Source organism: Phaethon aethereus, assembly GCF_964289735.1.
Source record: "Phaethon aethereus genome assembly, chromosome: 8".
Classification (NCBI taxonomy): Eukaryota; Metazoa; Chordata; class Aves; order Phaethontiformes; family Phaethontidae; genus Phaethon; species Phaethon aethereus.
Window position 1 is genome coordinate 32,769,285 of NC_138584.1, and position 27,803 is coordinate 32,797,087.

The 27,803-nt window shown below is 36.2% G+C and overlaps 1 protein-coding gene across 1 annotated transcript; it reads left to right on the plus strand.

The window, feature by feature from the left end:
- Nucleotides 1–477: 477 nt before the first annotated feature.
- EFCAB7 (EF-hand calcium binding domain 7) lies at nucleotides 478–27,036 on the plus strand (the record flags this gene model as incomplete). Its single annotated transcript, XM_082003220.1, has 13 exons — nucleotides 478–664; nucleotides 4,825–5,036; nucleotides 7,406–7,492; nucleotides 8,288–8,480; nucleotides 9,542–9,666; nucleotides 15,732–15,873; nucleotides 17,660–17,769; nucleotides 18,743–18,900; nucleotides 19,103–19,236; nucleotides 21,317–21,465; nucleotides 23,339–23,548; nucleotides 26,508–26,615; nucleotides 26,962–27,036. The coding sequence occupies 13 exons, from the start codon at nucleotides 478–480 to the stop codon at nucleotides 27,034–27,036; spliced, it is 1,890 nt and encodes a 629-aa protein (XP_081859346.1).
- Nucleotides 27,037–27,803: the final 767 nt, after the last annotated feature.

Genomic DNA, 27,803 nt, shown 5'->3' on the forward strand with positions numbered 1-27,803 from the left:
ATTCTCTCATTATTTGTGTCATTGGGAGAATTTTGCTAAAGTGGCAAGAGTAGAAATACTAGTGGAAATGTCTAGTAAGGACAAGTCCTAGTGATTTATTTCTAAACAGGGATAGCAATCGTTTGTATCGCAGATAACTTGAAAATCTGTTTTTATGCTTTCAAATAACATAGCTATACGATCATTGTGAGATCAAATGTCTGAAATTAAACTAAAATACAATAAAATGAAACTTTTTACTGCCAAGAAAGAATAAATTGTGAACAATAAGTAGAGCTCAAGCTAATTTTTTTTGCAGATCTTGTGGTGCTTAACAAGCGTAGGTAAGTATTCCCATCCCAGATTTAGAGAATGGAAAACATATGACCTAGATCTTAGGATAATTTGTGCTAGTCTGTGTTTCAGAGAACAAAGCAGAGACATTATTAAACAGGCAAGAGAATAACAAATTCTAACTGCAATTGTATTCTTCACAGAATGGCGAGCAGTCCTGAGAGTAACACGTCCCTCTCCGTTCAGAAACTCACACGCTCAGAAAGTTCCCAGGCAAAGAAGTCCCAGCATGCAGAAGAAGCCATCTTTTACATGAATTGCCGAGCAGCTTATCTAACTGTTTTAAAAAGCAGTTTAGAAAATATTAAGTCAAAAGAACAACTCAGTTTAGGTAATGATTAGGTATTTTGTTCCCCATAACTATTGTGTGTGGGTAGTTTACAAACAGCAGTCAGCAATTCGGTAGTGAGAGTATCCCAATGCATAAACTCAGTAACTGTTTTAAGGAGTTTACAGTAATTTTAGATAGGGTTCATATTTCCAGTGTTGGCAGCTGTATCTTTGAAGTCATTTTCATCATTTACCTGCTATAAAATATGTCACATAGTGATTTTTTGAAGTTTATAGAAACTACCATTCCTCAATGTTCTCCATTTTCCTCAAATCCTTAATCTTTGTTGCTAGGTGTTGGATGACTTGTGGAAGTGGGAATAGTGTACAGAGCTTTTTATCTCTAAATCACCAGTATGAATGGGCAAAAGTCAATACCAGCTGACAGCTTACAGGGGACCTAAGTGAGTTGTTGAACAACACCAAATTTGATGGGTAGCATTGTTGCTTACTTGAGGTGGGCCTAGGTACTTCTTTTTGATTGTGACATTTCTGCAAATTTTTTCCTATCCCTGACAAACAATTAAGTGAGTTGGTCTCAGTTCAGTTTATAGTGGGCAATTGCCTTGGCACAGAAAAACTCCATGATAACTGGCATTAATTGACACAGAGGTTTGCAGACTCATAGGCGAGGTTGTTACTGGAGGCATGGATATGGTAATTTACCCCTAAAATAATAGGTGAAAATACTGCCTTTACCAACTTTATGTGATCGGAAGGACTGTTTCGAACACTGGTGTTTCATAAGAATTCTTACTCCAATTTGAACTCCTACTGAATTACAGTGTTCCCATAGACTAAAATAAAAATTTTCATTTTTTCTTCTGTATTATATTTGTGTATAAGTAGTATTGCTGTCAGCGATACAACAGGAAAAAGAGATATCTCTGAATGCTTCAGCTGTACTAAGTAAAGGTGTCAGTAGATACCGAAAGCTGTGAAGCTTAATAAAATTTGTTTTGAAAACCTGTGGAATTTCAAAAAGCTCCTTGCATGGAATTATTAGGAGAGTTACAAAAGTTTACCTGAAAAATGGTAGTTAGGACTGTGTATTGGAAATAGAGTACTTTATAATGTATCTTAGTGGCTGAGTGAGATAAGGAAGAAGATAAGACAAGACTGAGTAATAACCTGTTTCAGTTGTGGAATAGGTTTCACTATCCCAGATAAAATTTCTCAAGCAAATATAATATCAACTTCGCCATCTCTTGGAGTTGTAGGATTGTGTACTATGCCTTTCCATGCTTGGGGTTTGGTTTTTTGGGGGGTTGTTTTTTTGTGGGGGTGTTTTCCCTCCCCCCTTTTTTTTTTTCTTAGAACATTTTTGTCCTTTCGTAAAAAAGTTGTATGGTTTCGTGGTTGCATGTAATAGCGGGGATTGTCTTAGGGAACCTGTGAAAGTGTCTTTCAGTCCTCTTTTTCTACCTGGAGTTTTGTGATTATGTGAAAATCTTAGCTTGCTTTAATGGAACAAATGTTTCCAGTTCACATGGTTAACAGAGCAAGCATGAGAACATAAACCTTCAGTTAGATAAAAATAATCAAAACGTATAATTAAAAAAGTAATGTTTTCTCTTTTGTGGGTTTTGGAGTATAGCTCAGAATGCACTTGGGATTGGTGGTATTACAGGTTGCTCTCTCAAGATTCATAGATTATGATGCCAGCAAAAGGTATGTGTACTATGGTATTGCAGTTGTTTGTAATAAAACAAACAACAGCTGAAGGCAAAAACATGCTGTGCTATCAAATAATTTAGTTATAACTCTAGGGACCTTATTTTTGTCTGCATATGTGAAGAAATATATTTCTCATTAATGGCTGCATTGCCTGTGCCTAAAATACATGAGATGTCCACGTGGAATCCACCACTAGAAAAGCTGAGTGTGCTTCACTGGTGCGCTGATTTTAGCTTCTTTCCCTGTATCAGTACATGAAGTTCTACCCATTAGCAAGCGCATTCTTCCAGCATGTGACTTAGTGTTATCCAGGCTTTCTCAGCTGTAATAAAAGTGCTTTTATAACATCCTAATGAAGGTTTTGGATAATCTGGATTTTAAGATAGGAGTGGTGTGAACAAATGTCATCTCTTCTATAGATGCTTTGGCTTTCATCTCTATCCATAAGCCAGTTTGCTACGTAGCAAGTGTTTGTGCATTTTGGTTTCAAGGTCAGCTCTCTAAGGGTAGTTAGTAGCTCAGCCTACCAGTCTGTTCAGAGATCTTTAAGAACATCTTTTAAAACTTGTAAACATTGAAAGTTATTATAGCCTTATGTTGCATCTTAAGTAAATTCTGGCATTTATCAAATGAGTGGGGCCAGTGTTTAAGCATCTATTGCTACATGACGTTTGGCTAATACTATAAACGGTCAAATATTCACTTAGAGATTGGCTCTACAAAATTATATTTGTAGGAATTTTACTTATTTATAGGCAGTAGCTTCATTTCCTGTGTTGTACTATTACTTAAGGTATTTAGCAGAATCAATCTATAAAGAAATATAAATAAAAACGTGCAGTCTAATTGAACTTTCAAAAATACAAATGTGGGAGGCATGTAGGCTATGGCAAGGTCTGATCTCCCTGGATATATAAAAATACAGAATTGTATATTTGAAGGATATTCTGTTAAATGTAAGTGAATATTGTGCTGTGTTGACATTCCAGGGAACTCGGCTGTCCATGTAAACAAACACAGAGTAACTGCCCTTCCTTGGCTGACCTTGTCATTGAAGTCCTTGAACAATTGCTATGTGCCCAAGCGTTGCATGGGTAAAGATGTAAGCTTTGCTGTATTCTCCTCACTCTGCTTGTAGAGGTGACAGGGCAGAAATCTTTATTTAGTCCTTGGCATTCAATTGGAGATTAGCAACAAAGGTGTCTGGTTTTGTTTGTTTGTTTGTTTTTATGGTGACATGGTTGCCTGCTGAGAATTGTAATGATGCCACCACCTCATTTCACAGATGCTGCTGAACTGCTCTCAGCTGGTATACTTGGTCACTGGTCAGCTGGCTAAAAATCAAGCTGCCAGCCTAGCTAGAAATGAAGGATCTCTTGTATTTTTCTAAAAAACTTTATATGGAAGATATAAAAGCATCTTTCCAGCTTCAGATAGACTGCATTTGAATTTAATTTCAATTTAACATAATACCTTCTTCACACTGAAAACTGATGAAAGGATGTTTTCAGTAAAGACTTCTAAGAAGGTAACTAAATCCAGCAAATTAATTTTGAAGAATGGCAGATGTAGAAGCAGTAGGACTAGTTGCATGTATGGTATTGGCTGTTGGCCATAGCAATGTATGTCTGTTGGTATCATATTTCCTTTACATTTGGAACTCATGTTGCATAATTTGAATTGATAAGTTCCAATGTATAGAAGTGACATGAAAGATTGTTTAAGGTCTATTCTACAGTAGATCTCAGTTCTTTGCTAAGTAAATGGAAAGACTTGTGTAGATCTTGGTAGAAATAGGATCTAATAATGTACAAGCTTACAAATAGTAGGTTCTTGATATTAAGGTGGGGGATACAGACATTGGGCTGAATTTTACACTTGTCACTTGAGGAGACTGTCTTTGAATTCATGGATATTTTGCTTAATTAATGATTTGATTTTAATGATTAAGGGAGAGTTCAAACTCCCGTTGAGTTTAGTAGAACAGTGCACACGAGTAAGTGGAGGCTGCAGATGTGAGCCTTTAAGCAAAATATTACCTGTGATATTGCTGTGTTAGAAACCAGAGAGCAGTCTGTGACTTTTCTGTAGAAGAAAGTGGGTGTGATTGCATATGCAGTGCGGCAATGTCATCTCTGTGCTGGATTATAGTTAGTGAGGGATGATCTAGGATGCCAGGCACTACCTGTTTCATGACTCCTTTCAAAAGAGTATGTGAGTGAGCTCATCTGCCCTTCAGGCTGCTTGAACCTCTCTGGTACAAACCGCAGAACTCAGGGCTGGGGAAGGTCACAATCAGTCTGTATCAGTAGAGGATTGAGACTATAAGCAAAATTGTCCTTCAGACCTGCTTTTCCCTTGGGTTGATTTGGCTTAAAAAAAAAAAAAGAGTCTGAAAATTAAAAGTGATTAAAGGATGTTTTGAGAAAAGTCCTTTGCTGACAGCTGGAATATATATATTTAATATTGTGTTTTATTGTTTAGTACTTCAACAGGCTGGAAGAAATCCATCTCAGAAGACGGTTAATAAATATTGGACTTCACAAACGACTACACTGAATTTTGATGATTTTTGTACTATTTTAAAAAAAGAAAAACCAGCTACAAAAACTGAGTTGCTCGAAGCATTTGGAAAAATAGACACCGATAACACTGGATATATATTGCATGATGAACTTTACAAAATTCTTACAACAGTAAGTATCAGTAGAAACTTAATTATCCATCTTTAAACATCAGTAGAGATTTTGGAAATTATTCTGAATGTGTAAAAACCACATGATAACTGATTTGTGTATTTTTTTTTTTCAATTTTATGTCTAATTTTTCTTCCATTTTTTCCCCCTTATAGTCTTGCAATTGATAACTTGTCAGTCTCTTTCAGCAATCGTGCCTTGAAGGTGGAAGCTGGCAGAGAAAATATTTTTAATACTCTCAAAGAATGAAACACTATCTGTACTGCAGTGGAGCAACAGAAGAGGAAGTACATGTCTCTCCCTTGGTTCAGTTAGTGCAAATCTCTCTATTCTCTACAGGGCCCCTCTGCAGCCCTTTGGGGTTACAAATTTCTACCAAGAGAGTTAATGACATACCCTCGCTGTTCTCCCCTCACAAGTTGTCTATGTGTGTTCAGATACAAAGTTAAAATATAACGTTTATCCATAATATCCAAAATATCATCATTGGTGTTTTAGTTTTATCATAGCTATGATGTTCTCTCTTGACAGCGATTTCACTGGCTCTTATGTTTAGTTCATTGGGGTCTTAAGATAAGCTGTGCTAGGGTAGGTCAATACTTTGGTTAGAGATTATGTGTTATTAACCCAAAGTACGCAAATGTCATAAGGCTTACCTGTACACGTCATTGATGTGACTTAAAATGATGACATTTAAAAAATATCTGGAACTTCTTATTTAGCTGCTGAACTGCCACCATATTTTAAGGCTTCATCTGAAAGGATAGAAAAGAATTTAAAAAAAAATAGCAGCTGAGGTTTTTATGATATTATGAGATTGTAGGCGATGGAACTCGAAAGAAAACATTAGCAAGAGTATGTTAGAGTGATGAGTGTTGACAAGATTAAAATGCAGGTCCTCTGAGGATCTGCAAAGCAAGCAAGCAAACCCCCTGAAACAAAACAGTCATCCAAGTTGGTATAGAGCTGATGCTCTGACTTTAAACTGCGTGGATGTACATCATAGATGAGTACAATGATTTTCTTTCTCTGTTCTGTCAGGTTTTATGCTTTGTACAGCCAAAAAACTTCCTTCACTGTAAAAGCCAACCATCCTGCACAGCACAAACACTAGGGAGCAGTGACAATTAAAAATGGACTAGTAGTAGAATTCTAGTAGAGTGCTCAAAAGTGAGAATAAAACAACTTTAAGGAAATGCAGAGGAGAGCAAACTGGGATAGAAGGACTGAACAATTTACCTACTGTATTTGTTGTGGTTGACACAATAAAAATTACTTGTTTACTGCAAACGTTGTGGCAGAACCTTCAATCCTCATTTTACATGAAGATACAGTTGCAATGGTAAGGAAATAGTCTTTATATAACAGAAGATAGAAGTAACAGATGTTGAGTGCTACTGTAGTTGTGCCATGAAGAGCTATAAACTGTATTGTTACATAAAGTCAGGGCATTGCATTATACAGACCCAGACTGAAGAACTTGCTAGATGTACCTGCAGTAGCAACTGGTGCTGCTCAAAGAGGGGAGGATCTGGATTTGATTTGTTGCAATCCACGATGGCTCCGGGACCATATGTCCACATCACATGTTTACCAACAATGAAGTTCAGCTTAGTTTTCAGTCCAAAGTTTACACCATGCATTTATAGTTGAAAAATGATGTGAAGCAGATTTCTGTGCAGCAATCATATCTTGCTCTGTCATTGCTAACAGCCCTGTGCATCTGTAGAGGAAATTGCTGAAAGACATACTTTCTTCCTGAAAGACGTACCTTATGCCCACACTGCGAGTGGGGCACTCAAGATGGTGTTCTGACATGCAGTTCAGACTTGGCTCCAAAAGGGGAGAAATTGCTTGGGCTTCACACTAATGATTCCAGGTACAGAGAGGTGCGTGGCAAATTCATGCCTGGAGTAATCCTTCCAGTGAACTAAACTGCAGAGGTAGACTGGCCCGCTGTAGGGATAATAGGATAGCTCATGTAAACAAGTGAAACTAACTGTTGCAAAGTTAGTTTTTGGTTGTTGGCAGCCTACAGTGTAAGTAAAAATGACTGAAAGTTGGGATTCCCCACTTAATGGAAGATTTTTCTGAAATTGATGCAAGCGTCATTCATGGTAGGTGACACCACAACATGGCATAAACTGATGCAATTCATCTGTTCAGTGTTTAGTAGCATTGTAGGGATGTAATTTTTTACAATGTTGACCTCTATTTTGATGATTCAAATCAAAATCCATTTAAATCTATTTGCAAGATAAGATTCCCTGAGAGGATAGTAAAAGAATCTTTGCGTTTTTATTAAATGTGCGCTGTAGGTGAACAGCATGCTTGATTAGGAGCCCAAACGGAGTTGTTTTTCATTGCAGAGAGGCGAAAAAATGACTCGGGATGAAGTGAGTGCCATTATTAAACAAGCTGATTTTAACTGCAGTGACAAACTTGACTACAACAAGGTATGGCAAACAGAGTGATATTATTTGTTCTTGTGTTACTGGCTTGATGTTATTGACAGTATTGGCATTATCAAATGCAACACATAGCATCTTCATGTGTTGGTCCTTTGATGACCTTACTCCAGCCCCCTCTAACTGTGTACTGGAACATGGGCTGGTATATATTTCTGTTTCCTACACTGTATCTCACAACACACTGCCCTGGCTATTATCCTTGAAAAGGTCACTTGCTACAAGTCAACTTCATGTATTAGCGCAAAACTTAACAGCATGTGTGAAGATAAGAGTTAAGAGAATGGCAGGATAAAGATGATAATTGACAGCAAACTTAGCTAATCAGTGAGAGTTGCTGTGCCTGTGACATTTCATAATTTCTTTTCTGGGGCACATTACAGGATATGCTGAACATCTAATTTTGAAGATGCAACATCTTATCAGTTTTTCTGACATCATCTCGAAGCAATAACTAAGTTTTGAACCTAACAAACAGTCCACAAAGTTTTGTACGCAAATACAGTTTCATAGGAGGAAAACCGATCCACTATTAAAAATCCCACATAAAAAAAAAAATCAGTCTTCAAATATCTAGAAATAAATATAAATCACCCCTTGGGTTGAAAGTTGCACTTAATTTTCTTTCAGTATTGGACCTCCTGGCTCCATTTTACTGTGTCACTTGAGTGGTCACTCTGATTCATGAAAATTAATATTAATATTGAGCTTTAAGAAAAAATGCATTACATGTATTGACCTGTCCTTTCCTTGCTAATATTACATTTTAATCTTCATCTAAAGTTTTGTGACTTATACATGACAACCAGTGAGAAATGCTGTAAGACTGCAAGAGAGAAACTGGAAGTTGATAGTCGATTGAGACAACAGCAGTTTGGAAGTCAAGCTGAAAGTTCCTCTGAAGGGATCATACTGCCAGTGTCAAAAGTACCACCAAGAATCTCGAGGAAAACTGATCACAAAGTAGCACCAAGAGGTATTTGTATTTCATATTGGGAGTTTTCATTCTGTTGGAGATCATGCTCTGGGTCAATGAACAGCTGAGTATTTGTTTATTTTTTCTCAGATTAGTGAGGATGTTATTGACTAATACTCATTTCTACTGTAGCAATTGCATAAATGTTTCAGTAGGATATCTGACCCCCATGTTCAAATAGACTTCGGCTGCATCCATGATCTGAAGCTCTCGAATTCTTAAGAGTGCATTTTGTTGACTGTCTTGTGGCACAGTCCAGAGGGAAGAGAGAAAATGAATGCTCAGATGTTGCGATATAGGAAGTAATTTATTTCCTTCCCAGATCAGAGATGAAACCTTAAACATTTATCATTAAGCAGTCTGTTTGTTTCAATTATCAAGGCTACTTTTCAAGCACAATCAATATGAGAGTTTAATGTTCTTCCTGAAGTTACAAAGATACTTAAAAACCTTCCCAACCTGGAAAAAGACCACAGGCTAACAGACTGCCAAGGTACCATGTATGAAATATTTGCATGTAGTGTCCGCTGTTTACTTTAACTTGCTTCAATTCTAGGCAATACTGAAGAGGCGCAGAAATCACAGAACAGTGATGAAGACTGAGTTTATGTAGCTAAATCAACAATCATACTAGCAGAGTTGCCCGAATGTAAGGAACCAGAAAGTAAAGGCTTGGAGGAGATTGCACTGGGCAGCTGTGCATAAGTGATGTGCTATCTGGCAGGGAAATGACATTGTCATGAAAATAAATAACTTTAAATTAGAAGCAGGTTAAACCTATCCACTTAAGACAGATTTACCTTGATTCAAAAGTAAATGGAATTATGTGGTAACAATTTCTTGTCCTTCAGGCAGATTTGGTTCCAAGGTTCTGCCATTCGTATGCCCATTCGCCTGGGATGTACAGTCAGGGAAGTAAAGATGTTTGGCTAATGAATTATTAAATGTTACATAATTATAAGGGAAGTCAGCTTATCGGATTGAAGTTCTTGTCATACAGTTTTTCTCTGTGTGCCTATAAATGAAATAATGTAATTGTAACTAAGTATCTATGTCTATAGGTGATAGCAGAACTCCTTCAAGACCCTCGTCAGCTCAAAGTTGCAAAGCATCCATTTCTACCACTATCAGCATGGGTGCCAGTAGCAACAGAAACACAAAGCTAATTGAGCCAGACACAATGAAGGTATCATGTAAGCTAGTCCTATTGAAATTATGCTGTTTTCCTCTAGGCACATATGTTATTGCATTTTAAAAAAGAAACCGTTTTTCTCTGATTTTTAGCTTATGTTTTATTAATAGTTTGTCAAGGGCAGCTATAAACTACCGAGAGGTTTCTTGATGCATATTATTATTAACATTTTTATATACTGTTGGTTTTGCTGACATCTCGTTATTGAAAATAATTTTTCAGGTGTGAAGGTTTAATAGAACAAAGTGTGTTTTTTATAAATGAAACCACTGTTGGATAAAACGTTTAATGACTTTTTGAGAAATTTAAAATTTAATAATTTATTAGGTTGGCAAGAACCTTAAATGCTTAAGTAGTCTGAAAGATTGTGTATCATAAACCTTTATATGAAAGGTAATTGGAAATAAATAACAGATCTGTGAGCATATTCAGTTTGTTGGACATTACTTTGTAAATATACGCTGTAGCCTGAAAATATTGATTTTTAGTTAGACTAATATGTTCTATCAGTATTTTCTTTTAAATAAATCACTCATTCAATATAAATTCCTGTGGGAGAAAGACAACAAAGTCACTTTGCTAAGTCAATATTTGTAGAGTGTTAATATTGATCTTCTTCCTTTGTTTTCCCTTTCTTGACTGAACCTTTACTAGTTTTCTTTCAACAGAAAATAATAGCTGTAAAAATATAAAACATTAACTGGAAACTGCTAGAATACATTAAAAATGTGCACCTTGAGACTCCTGTATAAAAGAGAAAAAATGGTTATGACCACATAGTATAACTGCTGCTAGAAAACTGAACTGATTGTTCTCATGAGTTACATTTTTGTTTCAAATAACAACTCTGTATTTGTTATTGAACTCTGAAGTCCTTTATATCTTCGACATTGCTATACAGTGACATTTGTTCTATATTAAAATTTAAAAACATAATCTCAAAGGAATTTTTTGCAGTCTGTTTAGGTATCTGGACCTCCATGCAATTTAACCTGCAATTTCACCTTGTTCAAACGTGATATGTAGTATATAAAACCATTGCACAGTTTCCCAATATTGGATTCCTCTTCCATTGTACAAGCTAGTAAGAACTGACTGAAAAAAAGCAGCTGCAGATATCGATTACTATTGATTAGCATCATACAAAAACTGAAATCAGTCAATAAACATGAAAAGGTGTAAGTAGAACTACTTTTTTTGTTTTAACCCTAAATTATTAAGGGCACAATACAAACTCTGTCAAAACCAATGAATGAATACACAGTGATTCATTTGTGGTGCGGATCAGAATCTAGCACCCAAAAATTCTTTTTATTTATCTTATATTCAGAAATATATATATATTTTTTTTCTGCACCTGTTCACATGTCCTTTTGGGACGGTAAGAAAGTGTTGCCATCATGAAGGTGGACCAATGCCAACTTTACATTTCTGATAGAAGAAAACAGTGGAAGTGAAAACACGATGAACATCTAAATTTAAAAAAAAATTAGAAAACATGGAATGTATTCATAGTATATTCTTTCATGTGCTTTCTTTTTGTCAGTGGAGTTTTGTAACATGTTCAAAGCCATGTAAATAACTTTGGGGAGAAAAAAGAAAGACAGTTATGCAAGTGCTACAGATGTGCATCAACAACATGCTGACCTGTTTGGCTTCATCTGTAGCTGAATCACAGTTAATTAAAAGATGGCTAATGGAGATCTTGAATTTCTGCAAAGTATTCTTTGTGTCCGTTTTAGTCAAGATTGAAAGACATTAACACAATAAGCAAGCAGTGTATCGTGTTCTAAAATCTTCTCTCTGCATTGGGTAGTTAAATTATCCCTGCTAAGGATTCTCACCTTTGCATTCACTAACTGAAGTGAGTGAAAGACCTGTACGCACAGTGGGTAGCAAAAGAAATACCTGAGAAAAGGCTTTTACCTGAAAGAAACAGCTATATGCTCACACTCATATCTGTGAAGCAGCCTCATGCAATTGAACTAGCAAGACTTTTTCTGTGCATATGGAACAGGTTTATACAAGACAAAGCATTGAACTGAAATTCTTTGATTTAATCATAGGAGCAATTCCTCTTACAAACACAGCTTTTTATTTGCAATTGTGCATGAGTGTGTCAACAATTTCAATAATAACTTAAATTGTAATAGCAGTGGAATGCATTATTTGGGCAGTGACCAGCACTGGCAGCAGCAGGTAGTCCCTAACATTTCTACATGATTAACATTTCTAATACAAACATTTCCCACTGTTAGCTATTATTTGACAACTGCTGTTATGCTTTGAAGTGAGATACTAAAATCAAACCAGAAAGTTATCTTTTAGTTTCCTAAATTTACATACCTGTTTGTAATTTGGCATGGATAATTCAGAGAATATAGCACCACCTTATGATCTCTGCAAGAATAACAGTTTAGTATTTGATTTCTGAAGTGATGTCAAACTTCTGCTTACTGTTGCTGACATCTTAACCTGCACATTGTTTCTTGAGATATTTTTACTGCTTTCTTTGACTGTTTGATGTCCCTGTTTTAACAATGTCCATCTGTATGCAAAACTGCAAAAAAGATAGCCTTTCCTCTGAAATAACAGCTAGAAAAATGGAAGGTAAACGAATGGGACAAAGCTACTCTCCGTCTGTGAGATGATGGTTTGAAGACCACTGCCATAGTGGAATAGGACGTGGTTGTTAAAGTAATTTTTGTACATGAAAATTGTCACGGTATTGTTTTGAATAGTTATAACACATTTGGACTGCTGTTGAAACTTATATTACGCACTTTTATGTCTCAAAGAACAGCCATGTTGCTTCATTACCAGACCCTTTGACTTTGATCTTTTTTGAAATGTCATTAATTTTTCAAACAGTTTTGTAAGGTATTAAGCTTAGAGACTAAGTGAGCTCACAACCAGTCACCTCAGCTGTGTCAAGTTTTAAGGAAATATCTCCACTTACTGCATATACACTTTAGACAAGTTAGGAGTCATGCAAGTATTGGAATAAATAGTTTACTGAGAATGGAATAGTACTAGAATGATTTAATAGACTAAGCTACATATTCAGATTCTAGCACTGATTTATATTGACTCTAATGTTAATACCAACTCCCATTATCCACTTGTTTGACTGAGAGAACCCTATCTGTTGCTCAGTGTTTAACCCTCACCATTAAGTCCCAGTAACTTTTTGTCTCTTTTCCCTTCTTTGCTAACTATTCTTTGTGATTGGACCCCTTTTGCTTAGCCCATCACTACAAATGGAGTCTGGTGGATAAAGTTCAGTATAAAATTTTTAGGTGGCCTTGTTAATTAGGTCTACACCACTACATAAAAGGTGGCCAGGGACTGATGTCTGACTCTGTGGACCAAGTATCATAGGCAGCTTCACGCCCTCAAGTCTTAGGCCTAGCACCCTCTTGGGCAGATTTTGTCTACTTTAAATGGCACTTGGCTTGCTTTTTTTCCTAGAATCCATGTAGTAGTGTTGTGGGTTTAAGAAATTGTATTTTCCAATGCCATTCATAATCTTATGTCTCTCCATCCCAACCAAGAATGTGTGTTACAATCTGTGGGGAAGGTCATGGCATGGAGTGTGCAAGGTTATAAAACCTGATGGAATTATATTGACCATGTAGGTCACAGGAAGTCAAATTGACAGTTACATCCATATTCCGTTTTGAAAGTGGTATCTGAAGTGAAAAATTTTTTAAACTGCATACACATGTTCTTGAAGAGCACTAGTTGTAGTCATCTGAAACAGAGGCATGGAATAAGCCAACAGCTAAACAGTATAGATGATGGTGTTGAATGCTTCACCTTGCTTCTTGCTGTCTTTTATTTTGCAGTGTAGCTGTAGCTAGTGAGATGATGTCATTGTTTCTGTAACAGCCTGCTGTTCCCTCTGCATCTCTGATGGCAGAGAAGATAGGTTTCCACAAAGGTCAAAGGTTCCGGATCCCACATATTATCTTAACTGGAAAAGATTATGGGAGATTATGGGACAGGAGGGACTTGGATATTAGTTTCCACCACAGATTGGATGTCCCACTTTCTTTTTAGATAGCTTAACTGATCTTTGTCTTTTTGATAGCCTGTGCTCTGAGGAAGTGTATTTACTTTCTAAAGTCTCTTAGAACTTCCGTAGCAAAGTCTTAATTTTCTTTAAAAATCCCAAAGCTCCAAAGAACAGCAGAAAGTGAGTTGCAAAGTATATAATATTTGTATTTAAAAGTACTCCATATTGCCAACTGTATGCAAATACAAATAGCTGAATTTGACATCCAAAATTGGTATGATGCACTATGCTACCAAAACTCTTGGTGTACTGAGGATGAAATAACTGTTGCCTTTAGATCAACATCTTGGATGGGACAGGGTAGTCTTACCATAATAGTAAGTAATTTGAGATTAAGAGAGCTTCCAGGTAGATAAAATTCGCAATTCTTAGTATTTATCCACATTGATATTTTGAACATGATATATTTCTATTCCTGTAGTGTGAAGATTCTTTTCATAGCTGAGTTTGTGCTATTTGGGTGCAACTTATGAGAGTGATTCAGAGGCAGAAAATGAAGTGAGATAGTATTAGATTCTGCAGTCCTTCTATGCCAATACAGGTGGTGAGTTTTCTCAAAGTACATCTCTTTTTGTTTTGATTAATTTATAAAAAGTTCTTAAAGCAGAAAGGAGTATAGTGAAGATGAATTTGGTAACGTTTGAATGAGAAATGCTTAGTATAGAGGAGTTGATCCTGTTCCCACAGAAATCAGTGGCAAAACTGTGGTACAGGACTGAAGGCTCTTAAATCCATAAGTCCCTGAGTGATCTATATTCTTAAGAAACGTAGAGTTCTGAATAGAGAAATCTAAATTTAGGATCACAGCTGCATGTATTACCAAGTGTGTTACTTGGCATCCTGGGTGTATGTACACTAGCAAAGTCCAGTTCTTGCCTGACACCTTTAGGTCATTGACTGTAAAGTACCATCAACTGAGCATGAATGCGTTGTAAATAGAACTGATTCTTTAAGAGGAGAAATGAAATGTAGCACTCTGATGAAGACTGTTTGGCCTTAGCTGGAGTTAGTAGCCAGCCTCCTTACTGGCAGCTGCATGCACACCTCCATTTTTTACAGGCTCTCTTCTCAAATGTGTGTTAGCTTAACTGTTACACTGAACACTACGCACAGGTATAGCCACCTGGATACAGCTCTCTGCTGAGTACACGGAAAGATTCCTTCTGCTAGGCTCTACTCAGAAATACTATCTTCCATTGCTTGGAAAATGACTAGAAATCATGGACTTAATCCAGACCAGGGAAGGCAAACATGGATTTGACATCTGAATGTCTTCCATTCCTCAAGGCATACAATGTGTCTATAAGGACTTTATTTTTATTTTGCTAAAGCAAAATCATTCAAATTATATTTTAAATTGACAATTGGGACTTGCTGTTAAAAAAAAAAAAAGACATTTGAAGCATGTAGCAGTTTTAGCATCTTGGCAAAATCATGGCTTCTCTAGGAACCATATTATTCAGAAATACAACATTTTTCAGTTTATGTCTTTCCAGTAGCTTTAACAGAAGTCAAGAACCACCATTTAATCTGACCAGTACTTGTGTTTGTGACTTGTCTGAGCAAATAACTCCTCATTGTTCAGCTAATAAATTCCATTCCTTTTTTCATTGGCCTGAACTAATGTAGCAAAATTCCAGCCTTTCAGTGTTAAATCACACAGTTAAGAGAATATAATGAGTTCAGTTTGATTCTTCATGGCAATTCAAATTTAACTTCAGCTATTTGAGCATGGGGTAATCTGTATGTTTTTCAAGTATTTTCACAAGTGAAGCAATGTTACTAACCCTTCTGCAAAAATTGACTACAAAAAGGACTATTTGAGAAAATTAATTTTAAAAAAGGAGTAAAAGATCAGTGCTGTATCTTGTGGTGTATTTTATGCAGGAGTCATTAAATCATCAAATTAATATATTTCAGAGAAGGTGCTTTAATCTTGATCAAAGATCAAGGCAACATCTAATATTTGCTTGGTTTGCAGGAATGGCAACGTGCACAATCCAAAGGATGCTTCTACTTAGAAGAAGATGGTGAAATCATTAGTCACAAGTACAAGTTGCACATACCTCAAAGGTCTACAGTATGTATCACCATCAAGCCTTTAAATGTTCGTCAGGTAGAAGGTAAGTGTATTTTTAGTTCTTTGGAGAATTTTCCTCTATAAAAAATATTTTCTGCTGATACATTTCTCCCCTTCTCACTCGCAGTACTTTGCGATACTGCGATACTTTTCACCACTGACAGAGTCCTATTAAAAATATAACTTAACTTGTCACACCATATTTTCTGCTTAGTCATTTTGTGCTCACTGCCTGGGCAGTGAAGATCAGCTAAGCCCATTATCTTTCTCCCTTGAGTCAGCCAATCTCTTAGATTATTTTTGGCCATAGATTTGTGAATTTTCTTATTACAAAATTAAAATGTTAGCACTGTTTGCAGAATCTCTCTTTAAGTTGTTAATGTACTTTGTGGGAAACAACAATACAAAACTTAGTGAATATTGTATTCGCCACCTCAAATACTTTTGTAAATACTTAAAATAGGTTATAGCTTTTTTTGGCAGTATGTTATTTTAATGTTTTGATTATGAATCGTCTGAGGGATTTATAGCTTACTTTGCCTATTTCAATTTTCATCTTAAAGGAGTGAAGCCCAGCATTAGAGCCACCTGTTATTAGTCAGCCTTTGTGCTCTTTTTTCTAAATGCTATTGGCTTTGTTCTCCAGTGATTTACCAAGGAGCTTTATCTAGTTGCCATGTTGGAATAGTTTTTTCCCAAAGCAGATTATTTCCTCTCTAATCCTGTGAAACAGGAGCCATTAGATCCCAAAGATGTTTTAGAGTTATCTGGACTGGCTGTTGTGCTACAGGCTGGTAATTGATTCTGACTGAGGTTGGTAATAAAAAATTCACTGCAAATAATTGACAGAAAATATTGATTTTTTCCAATTACTACCTGGTTGAAATGGGAAGCTGATCAACAGCCTTCTAATGGTGAGGAAATGTGGTCCAATACTAACAGATTTGAGTAACAGAATGTCTCAGTGTTGTGCTTTTCTTTTTTCATGTGGCACCCTCTTAAACTGTGCCTTAGAATAGTTATGCTGCAGGATTGTCCAGACATTCTGTGTAACCAAAAGAGTACTTACTTGCCTTTTGTAAAAAAAAATTCTACTTTTGCACAACATTATTGTCCTGTATATAGAAAGTCTTTCATTGTTTTGCTGTGGTCTGATTAACTTGAAGACCACTTAATGACTCATTGATAAATTGCCCTCAGGAACGGAGCAGTTACAAGAAATTAGAGATTCAGGTGGCAGCTATTCAACATACGTAAGATGAGGCCTCCATTCCAATCCGACCCAAGGAAAACAAATCATACATGATGCCCATGTAGGGGGTTCTTGCTATTTAAATCTTAAAAATGATTGAAATTTACACTTCTGAGATTTACATCTTTTGGTATCCCTAGCTTTTACACATAATCTGGGTTTCCAGTCAAGATGAGTTTACCAGTATTTTACAGAACATGAGAAGAGTAGATGATATAGTTTTGCTAACATCCTTAATTGCAAATATCTAGGAGCCTCAGTATAAAGAAAAGTAATAAATAATAAAGTTGTACTAATGGTAGAAAACAATGAAAATAGCTTCCTTAACTACCAAAGGTTTTACTATTAGAACTATTAATAGTAATCATTATCTCTAAGAGAATCAAAAGACTTGGAACATTTTATCTGATTGGCCTAAATAGGAAGGAAATCCTGATAGCATATAATGATCCTTCCCCATCTTACATTAACAGGGATCGATATTATAAATACCATGGAAATATCTACTTTGGGGCTCAAATTAAAACAATTCTGTGCCGTTATTAAGCATTTGTGTTGGGAATGTTTTTCTTTTAAGGAAAATTTTGTCACTGGTTGTCAGTGGATACAGCTTTGTATATTCTGAAGGAAAATGAAACCCAAGAAAATCTACAGCTTGTGAGCTTTACTGAACAACAAAACAAAGAGGTTAGATATTTTTGTTGTATTCCTCTTTTAATAGTTATATCTTTAGTGTATGTGTTAATGCTGGATGGGTGAGTTCCCATGTGTTTGGAAGGAATTGAAACTGTACCTAATCAGACTAGAGGAGAGAATTTTGTTCCCTTTCAAAATTGACAGAACTTATGCAAGGTAAGATGTAATACTGTCTTAGTTATGCCCTTTGGATGGGCTGAATTGCAAGCCACTTGTGTAGAAGTTTAATGAAATTCCTGTGAGGACCATATTATCATGTGGTGTGTTGGCAAGTATTGCCAAGTTGCTGGTTATCTGTATAGATGCTCTGTGGAAACTCACTTGTATTTCTGCACCTTCAAAAACAAAAGTTCAAAGGTAAAATTTATTAAAATTTCCCTTAATGTTCTTTCTCCTTGCCATCTATATGATTTTGAACTTCACAGTGCGCAGAATGTTCTTATTCTATGGCAGAAATAAGGGAGGAAAAATGGCAGCATTCAGTTACTTCCCCCTTCCAAGCCACAGGGAACACAGCCTGCTTCTTAAGCCTTAAGTCACTTGTGACTTTTTAAATAGGAAAATTTTGTTGCTAGTTTGAACAAAGCTGATAAATCAGGCAGGAAATTAAAAATTTGGTGGGTTTTGTCAGCCTGCTTCTGGCAGCTTTTGTTTTAAAGTTTAAGTGTGTTACAAATCTGAAAATCATAGGACTGTTATTAGACACTTCTAGTAATGACTGTTCTCCCCTCATCTCTGGTCCTGTATGTTTTTCTAACTGCTGTTAGAACTAAGAGAGTCACTAGTTTCTGTATCTTTAAAATGGCATCACACAGCATCTTGCTGTAGACATGTTTTCTTTAAGGAAAGAACCTAGCATTACCAGAGTTTGCAAGTAATTAATCACTTTATTTCTAGTAATATTTATACAAAAGTATAATTTGAGAAGTAACTTACCAACTTGTCTGTCTTCCTTTAAGAGTAGATGTTTGGATGGAAAGGGGAGCTTGGATCAGGCATTTACTGGCTACTCCCATTCACAACAGGCTGTAGGTTGAAGAAAGTAAAACCACAAATTACTGGAGAAGCAAAACTGGTGTATAGAGGTGAAGATGGAGAGCTGGCTCTGAGCAAAGAGTTCCGGTGAGTCATATTCCCAGATAGACATGGCAACTATTGCAAAAGTGTGTGCTCTCAGTAACATCTAGTTTTTAAAAGCTGTATGTTACTAAAATACTGTTTGTACAAAATATTCTCAAATAGACTGAATAGTTATCAACAATGTTATGAGGCAGTAAAGGAAACAGAAGTATTTGGAAATAGTTCTGCCTTTTTCATCTTTTAGAGCCGCTTTATTGGATATATTTGAAACAATTGATTTGGATGGAAATGGCCTTCTGAGTTTGGAGGAATACAATTTCTTTGAACTGAGAACTAGTGGTGAGAAATGTGATGAGGAAGCATGGGCTGTGTGCAAGGGTAAGTTTGTTGCTGTGCTTGATATAACTAATTAGGGCTATCAATCTACTTGTAAGCTGTTGTTTGTAGCATCCTACTATGTATATAGCATAAAAGAACTGAGCATTTTGTAGCCTATACCAAGAACACGTGTAGATAGTATTCTCATCTCTCTCTGTTTTTCTTTTCCTTTTCCAACCTCTTGTCCTTTGTTTTGCTTCATTCTGTTTTGTGTGCCACTGACCTTGTGCTGAGAAAATTCCTCCCACTGCTAATTGCGAAGTTTTGTAGGTGAAAGATTTTATAGCTGCCAAAAACTACAGGTTTTCTAATCAAGGATCATATGGTGAACTAAGCTGTAACAGGTGTTTGTTTAATCAATCTCCTCTCTGCAGATTAAGCTGATACTGCTTTCATATCTCACAAAGTGTTGAGAGGGACATTTAATTAGTGTGTCTATGATGCTTTAAAAATGACATCTAGAGCTTATGGTGATTGTTTAGAAAATGCCTATTGTAACTATATATTTTCTTAAGGTGTAAGCAGTTTTTCATTAAAAATCTGTCTTGTGAAGGTTCATATATGATGTGTCAGTTTGTCCATATTGTGCTATACGTCAGACATGAGATTCTGAGACTTCCATGAGTGAGACAAGTAAGCTGACAGACAGTTAAGACTCTTCCAGCTGTACTTTGTTTTCTGTCCGCTCATACATCTCATCAATGTTACTGGACATCTTGCCAGCTTGCACAAGCAGCGTTAGGTCACAAATGTCAATTTTGAAGAAAAAAGGAATTCTGCGGCATTGCTTTAAGCTTGCAAAGGCCTTGAGGATGGACACGTTTACCTCATAACAGGGCTGGAAGAATACAACCACTAGGGGCTGTAGACTGCTCTAGTAATATAGTGCATGAAAGCAGTGGTTTCAAAGCATTGGCAGTTTATCTGAAGTGAGTGGACAAGCCACTGTATGAAAATCAGAAGTTTCTATAAGAAATGTAGTTTTTTAGCAACTTATGTCTGAAATGCTAGTATGGCATATCATTATATATCAGCTCATGTCATGTTTGATATAATTCTTTTCTTAGGCTACGACACATTGCTTAATTTGGGCCAAAATATTTTAAATCTGGCAAGTCCTGTTAACTGTTTCTCCCCAAAACACTCTAAGATATTGGACTCTTTTCCTAAATGATGGAAAGCTCATACAAAAATACTTTGCAATAAATGAATTTCTCATCTGCTTCATCCCTGTATATGCTTTTCCACACTTTATGACTTTGTCAGTGTTACGCCTCTCTGCACTGCTCTCAACATGAGTAGGAGGAGTGTATGTGTGTGTGCAGTGTGTAAGAGAGGAAAGAAGAGGATATGGTGAATGTTTTACCAGGTCATTAATCAGTTGAAGGGTTCAGGAGAATATCATAAATCTCAACACCAAAGTTCAAGCCATTTATTATAGCATCTGTACCCTTAGATAGATTTATTAAATTGGTAATCCCTTTTTAATAATATATAGTAAAGATTTAGCATTGTTATGAAGATGAGAAAACCATTTTTAAAAATCTCTGACACAAGGACATTTCAATTATGTGTTTGCTGACATTAGAGTGGTCAATCTGTGATATTCTATCAAGAGAGAGGTGTTAGGATTACTGGCATTTTACTGCTTTTTAGGAACTAAGTAAATCATTTCTATATCAAGGGCCTCAAGCACTAAGGGTGCTGGCCCCAGCAGACTTTCATTTCCTATTCCTAATATAACCCAGTCTGCAAATCTCAACCACAACAAATACTGCTAGTAAAAAAAGAAAAAAAAAAAACCACCCAACATGGTGTTTTGAAATTTCACCCTCTTTTGGGTTATAGGAGGGGCCAGCTGTTTCTAGTCATTATCTAAAATCCACAGGGAAGCTCTGCAAAGAGCACGTATCTGGTCAAGGACATTCTTTCCCAAATAGTATTGGAGAGCCTGAGGCTGCAAGATGGCTCCATCTTTTAAACCTGGTTAATGTAAGTGAGAGTTTGGCTTTGGAAGAATAAAGGGTGTTGGCAGAGAGAACAGACATTTAAGTGCTACCTTATATTTCTTTTTAAACAGAGAATTTTGATATGAAAAAAAATGAACTAACAAGACAAGGATTTATGGATTTGAATCTCATGGAAGCCAATGACCGTGAAGGGGATCCTAGTGACCTTTGGGTCACTTTATTGTCTCTGGGCTACAATAAAGCATTAGAAATGACCGAGGTATGATAGCCATATAGCAAAAATAACTGCTTCACATACAGCTTGGTGCACATGTTTAACTGCAGTACTGTTTCTGTCTGTCATAAATTGATTTCAATTGGTCAGTGATCCAGTCCAAACACTGTTAATACAGGGGTTACACTATGTCTTTCAGTCATCATGGTATCCTGTTTCTTAGGATAACACTGACATTGTTGAACGAGGAAATTTGCCTTTTGCTTTAGAGAAAGCCAGTATTTTGTGGGGTTGAAGAGGAAAGAATTTTGGGTTATTCCCTATTGAAAGAATTCATGCACCTTGCTGGTGGGAAGTGATAACAAGACAGTGATGATAAATTGTGACCAGTCAGCAAATCTACAAAATGCAGGACTTGCTCTGCTTAAAGTCACTTTCCTGGCCCAAGCCACAACAGAAGCGGATAAGATAACTTTTTTCCTCTGTGATTCAGAACTTGTCATTTTCAGGCATGGCTATTTCTGTTACTGTTGCCTTTCACAAGAGTATCTGAAGGTGTTCAACGTAACATTTTAATGAAGGGGCTTTGGATGGCACGCTGTTTACTTTACAGGGCCAGAGATTATTTCTCTGATGTTTCTGTGTGCGTATAGATTTTTTTTTTTTAATTTATTTTATTTTTACAGAAACAGTATCAGTGTTAGTCTTTATAATTCTCACTAAAGAAAGAGGATCTCTTTAATGAAGAGAAAAAAATTATGAAAAACTAAAGAAAACATTAAATGTGCAGATAATTTAATCATTTATGTTTCATTCCCAAGAAAAGCTGATTTTTAAAAAATCCTAGTCTGATTATATTGTTTCTTTAAACTACAACAGGTCAGTGTAGTCACCATATAAAATATACGTATGTGAAGCAAATATATGCAGACCCCAAAACACTCAGTATGATTGAGAAACAGTTTTCTCTCAGTGAAAATCTTGAGATCATGGTGAATGATTTTTTTTAAATGATGAGCACTTTCTCCTTTCCCTGCGAGTATGGTTAACAGAGCAACTACAAACTGTCTTTCTGCATTTCAGACGTAAGAGGGAGCTATCCTCTAAGAAAGAAGATTTGGGGGAGGTTTTTATCAAGTTAGAAATTTCAAAAAGGTATTTTATGCCACATACTAGCTGTGGTTTATAGCTATAGCCTTTGCTTTCCAAAGAACAAAGTAGCTCTCCGAACGCTTTAGTCATTCATCTAAAAATGTGCATCTACTTAGCTTGTGTCTGTAATTTAACCCTTTAATTCCTCAATTTCAGATGATTTAAGAGATTGATATTGCAGCAGCATTGACCCTCTAACAAATTAAAGACAGAACTTGAGAAATCCTAGTGGATTCCAATAGCTGTTTGAAATAAACCAAACTGTTATTACTGAGTCTAAGAAAATGGAAACTTCTGGTTGTTACATGTACTAATCTTAGCCAAGATACTGTAAGAGCAGAGTGCTTAATGCAACACTGCAGATATTTAAATCTGTGTGAAGTGGCAGAAATAGCAAGAGTGTGACAGATAAAGGAGACACATTTGTTTCAGACACACATTTCAGAAATACATTCATACTTCATGTTAATTCCTGTACGTTTTGCTATCCAAGGAAGGGTTTGCTATGTTGGAGCTGAATGCACCAAACTGCGTATTGAGTGTACTGTGACTGGCCTGAAAAAACGTTTGTTTGTCCTGAGCTTTCATTTGGTTTAAAAGATTGCCACAGCTCTCAGGTTTTCCATATTGAATATTCAGTCACATACTTGTATTTGCGTAATTCTACTTTGGAGCATATATGAAAATATTTAGGAGCTGTGGATGAAAATCTGAGGGGGAAAAATTACAGATAAAGTGATGATAAAACTAATTTTCTCCATTGCAGGCATGCCCCTTTGTCATTGACATCTATGCAGAAAAATGCAAACCCAGAATTAAAGCCATATATCTGGAGGCAGGGAGCTGGCAACTGAACAAGGCTATTTGTAAGTCCGTTGTTAATAAAGGAGAGGCCAAAGTAATGGATGGCTGTGAAAATATAATTATCTATACCTACAAAGCGGGCAGGAGAATCACTTCTGTTATTGAAAATAAGGTATGGCATGACACTTCTGTAAGGTACTTTGTGTTGATGTCTGTTATTCCTCCCTCCTTGCATGATTTTTGAGAATTACATTTTCTGATATTTCTGATACCAAGTTTCTGTATGTAATTCACTAAAAAAAAAAGTGCCTGATGCAAAGCTCTTTTTGACATATGACTCAGACTTCAAAAGAGTCTGTTGAAAGGGACATCTTACTACAATGAGGCAAGCAGTTTTAATTATCATATAGAATCTGAATATTTGTTTGTGTTCAGATTCCAATTTTTCAATATTTTGATGATTATTGAAGACATAAGATGTTCATAATGCCAGAAAACAAATACTCAAAACAGGAAATACAATGACAGAAAGACCAAAGGCTACAGCATTTATACTACTTAACATTTTCAGTGTGTGGAAGAAAGTAGAAGAGCAGTGATTTGCATTGATTGTATTTTAGAAGCATATTATGGATTAATTGTTAACTGGCTAGTCTTACAAGTCTACTTTATTGCTAATCCAAGCTAAGAATTGTAAATCCTAGCAAAAGTGGTTGGTGAGAATCAGAGATTGTGAATTTTTTTGCATAGATCGTAATGAATGTGCTGTTCATTCGGAGTTTCATTTATATCAGGAACTTTGAGTAAATAACTACAGTGCAGTAAGATGCTAAACCTAAGATGCTTTAAATCTTAAAAGATCACAGCAAGAAGTATATTTTTAAATGGACAAACAAGCAAAAGGGGGAGGGTCGGTGGACTAATATTAGGACTGGATGCCGAGGCTCCTTGGAACTACGGGTTTAGATCTGCACTTCGCCCTTTAGGGTAGATATACTGGAGTTATTTATATGTTTGGGGATATGTCAGAGAAGGAGATGAGGTCTGTACTGAGGCAACTGGATGCTGTCTGATTAAAATCACTGACTACTGCCATTTATACCATTTCGGTTTCATAAATACCACTGTTCTGTGTTGGAGCAAATAGTTGCACTTCCCTGAAAATCTCATTAGAATTTGTAGGCTGGAGACTTTTTTGCATTGTAAATGTCTGGAAAGAAATCATAAAAATGCAATTTTATGCATCCTCCTTCTTCTAAGCTTCCTGCAGTGCAAGCAGTCTGATTATAGTCTTCAGTTATTGTACTGATGATTTCAATAGAAATAATTGTTTCTTTGTTATTTCTGTAATTAAATTAAGGAAATATGCTAGTTCCTGAGGGATTCTGTTTTAGTCTTGCATATGTATTTAATCAGTGGGCAGAGAAAGGTGTCTGTCTTTTAACACTCCCTAGTCAGGGTGCGAGCTGGGGAGATTAAAAGACCTTGCATATACAGAGCTTCAAATTTCTCGAAGTAAGCAGTACCAAATCTATTGTGTGCCGAAAGAAATAGTTAATGAGGCATTTCCTATCATCCAAAGCACAGACTTACTATAATATACCCTCTGTGCTAGGTGAATCTCTGTGACCTTCTTCCTGTTACAGGAAGATACTTAGGCAACAGATAATTCTTTTGTTTTCCTTTATCTCACTGCCATGGAGAAATAAGGGCTTCACCAAAGTGATTCCAGAACAGACAGATCAAAGTCATAAGCAGCTTAACACGATCTAGTGTTTATGTTTCTGCAACAATACCATATTTCAAGAATTACCATATTTACACTGCTGTCCACAAACGCTTTGTACTGTGAGCACCAGAGACAACTTTTTTGGGCGGTCAATCCTCACCAGTCTGATGGTAGCTACTTTGCTGCGTAAGGCTGATTGTGTAAAGTAACCGTGTTTCTATTCAGTTTCTCAATACAGAGAGAATGTTGGATAGCATTGTCTAGGAATCAAATCTTTCCCAACGTCTTCAGTCTGTCAAATTGAAATTTATCTAGAGACAGCTGAATAGCAGGGTGTATAGTATGTCCTTAGGTCTTGTGTCTGAGTATTGCCTGGGATAGACTGGTGGTTAATGAATTTTCCATTACCCAAGCTTTCAGTTTTGTATCTTGGATTCTTCTTGGAAACATTTGCACAGCAAGAACGTCTGTTTTTTAAGTGATTATACTTACATTAATTTTCTCAGATATTTTTTTAAATTTCTATTAAGGCTACCTGTTTTTTTCAAAAGAAAGTTTGAAACAAACCATGTGCAGCAGATTGGGATAGGTCACATCTTGATGAGTGTCTCTTACAAGCACCTTTGTGAGATGTATCTTTGATTTGTGAGGAATCCTGGTCATTTATTATGAAGGGAAACTGAATATGAAGGATGCTCCTACTGCTTACATTGGGCATTTAACTTCAGTCGTTAGGAGCCTAGTTTCCACTGAATCCCTGCATGGTTGGTGAGAATTTAAGAACATGTAATATGAGCTCCTGAGGAAATGGCCTTTTACTGGAGGGATAGGATTTTTGAAAATCAGAATGGCCATAAAATGACAGATAAAGATTCTTCTGGGTCTGTATCCTGTCTCCATAAATGGCCTGTAGGGGATGTTCCAAGTACAGAAATTGGGCAAGCATCCAGTGACACTTTTAAGGATCGCCATCCTAGTGATTTGCTGTTCAAGGATTACTTGAGTGAGAAATATTTAATTTGTACTTAAAATCCCTTTATGTATTTTTCTAGTATAAGTTTGCCTAGTCACATTTTGAAGCTATGTAAACTGTTAGCATCAGTAATGTTCTGTGGCAAATAGTCCTCTCACTCAATGGTGTTCCCAAGTTGCATCTTCAAAAGTGCTTAAGTTATTTCAACAAGTCTTAAATGATGTTTGACAATGGATCTGGGCTCTGACGATGCTAAGGTACATTTGAAATTTTTACTCTTCAAAGAGAACAGACATCAGCATAGTTAAGCATTTCTATCTTGTAAAATAGCAAAGTCAGAGGAAGTAAGAGGCATGTGTAGGTGTTACATAAAGAACAGACACTTGACCATTAAGACTAATAGGTTCCTTCATATTTTTTCACTTGCAGTCTGAAAACAAAGTGATTATTCATGTCAACAATGAGCAGAGCAAGAACTGCCTAAGTAATAGGGGACTTACTGTTTTTGCTGTAGAAGTGGCACCAAAGTCCATGATGGTAAGATTTTTATTGTTTAGCCAATTTAAAGTCTAAGCAAAAAGGAAATCTCATTTAACATCTTTAGGTATCTCTAGCCTGATCCTGTAAGGGTTTTATTAATTTTAATTTTGGCTTCATTCAGTATAAGCTGTAGGCTTAGTGCCCCTTACGGCTATTTTGCTGTCATGCAGTTAAATTTAACAGTAAGTTTTGAATACCAGCTGTCATTATAGATGCTGAATGTTCATCATTTAGTGATATAAGTACTGAAAGAGTTCATTTTGCTTACATAGCACTTTAGGTAACATACACACAGTTCTACAATAAACAGCTATTTCACCTCTGTTTTCTCTCTTGTATACAGGTTTCTCAGCATGTGATGCCACTGAACGAGCAGGAAGAATGGCTTTATAATTGTGTACATTCCCTCTTATGTTAAACATCCTAGTTAGAGAGCTGTTTCTCGATAGCATTCAGGCTAAACCAGGAGATTTTTTTTGCATCTTCTAGGCAATTTCTACTCTTGTCCTTCTCAAAAAGCTGGCATATGCTTATACTTCACACAGCTTGATTTGTTAGAGCAAATGAATCACAGAAGTACTTACTTATTTCTGGTATTGCAATTCTGCTAATGGCTTTTCAGAAACATGTATAGCGATAGCTTAGGGATGGAATAACTGTAAGTATGTAAAATCCTTTGACAGGGTAGAGCATTCATCACATACGGTCTAATGAAAGACATGCACATGAAAACACTGAGACACCATAAAAATTAGTGCTGTTCAGTAATATAGCTGACAGTTGTAATACGATTGTGTTTTATTAAGGCTAGTTTCCCTAAACATGCTCTTGTTTTCAACAACATGTAATATAGTTCCATCACATGCTGGAACTGCTTCGCTGAAGAGAAACTTACTTTGTTAAATGGGTCTGATGGATTCCTAATTAAACATTCTTGTGGTTTTGATGTGAGAAGCATAACGGGGTGGGGTTGATGATTTTATTTTGTCACCTGATAAAGTGTTTTTTAATTTTTAAATTTTTTTTGGTTGTTTGATAATACTAATTTTATAGTTGTTCTGAATAATTACTGACTGGTTTTATACTCTTTTATATAAAATAAAGTCTGCCGTCTCGTATGCGATAAGGAAATAACATTATTTGAGGAAAATGAAGGTTTTGTTTTAGGCTCCTGACTGTTAACAG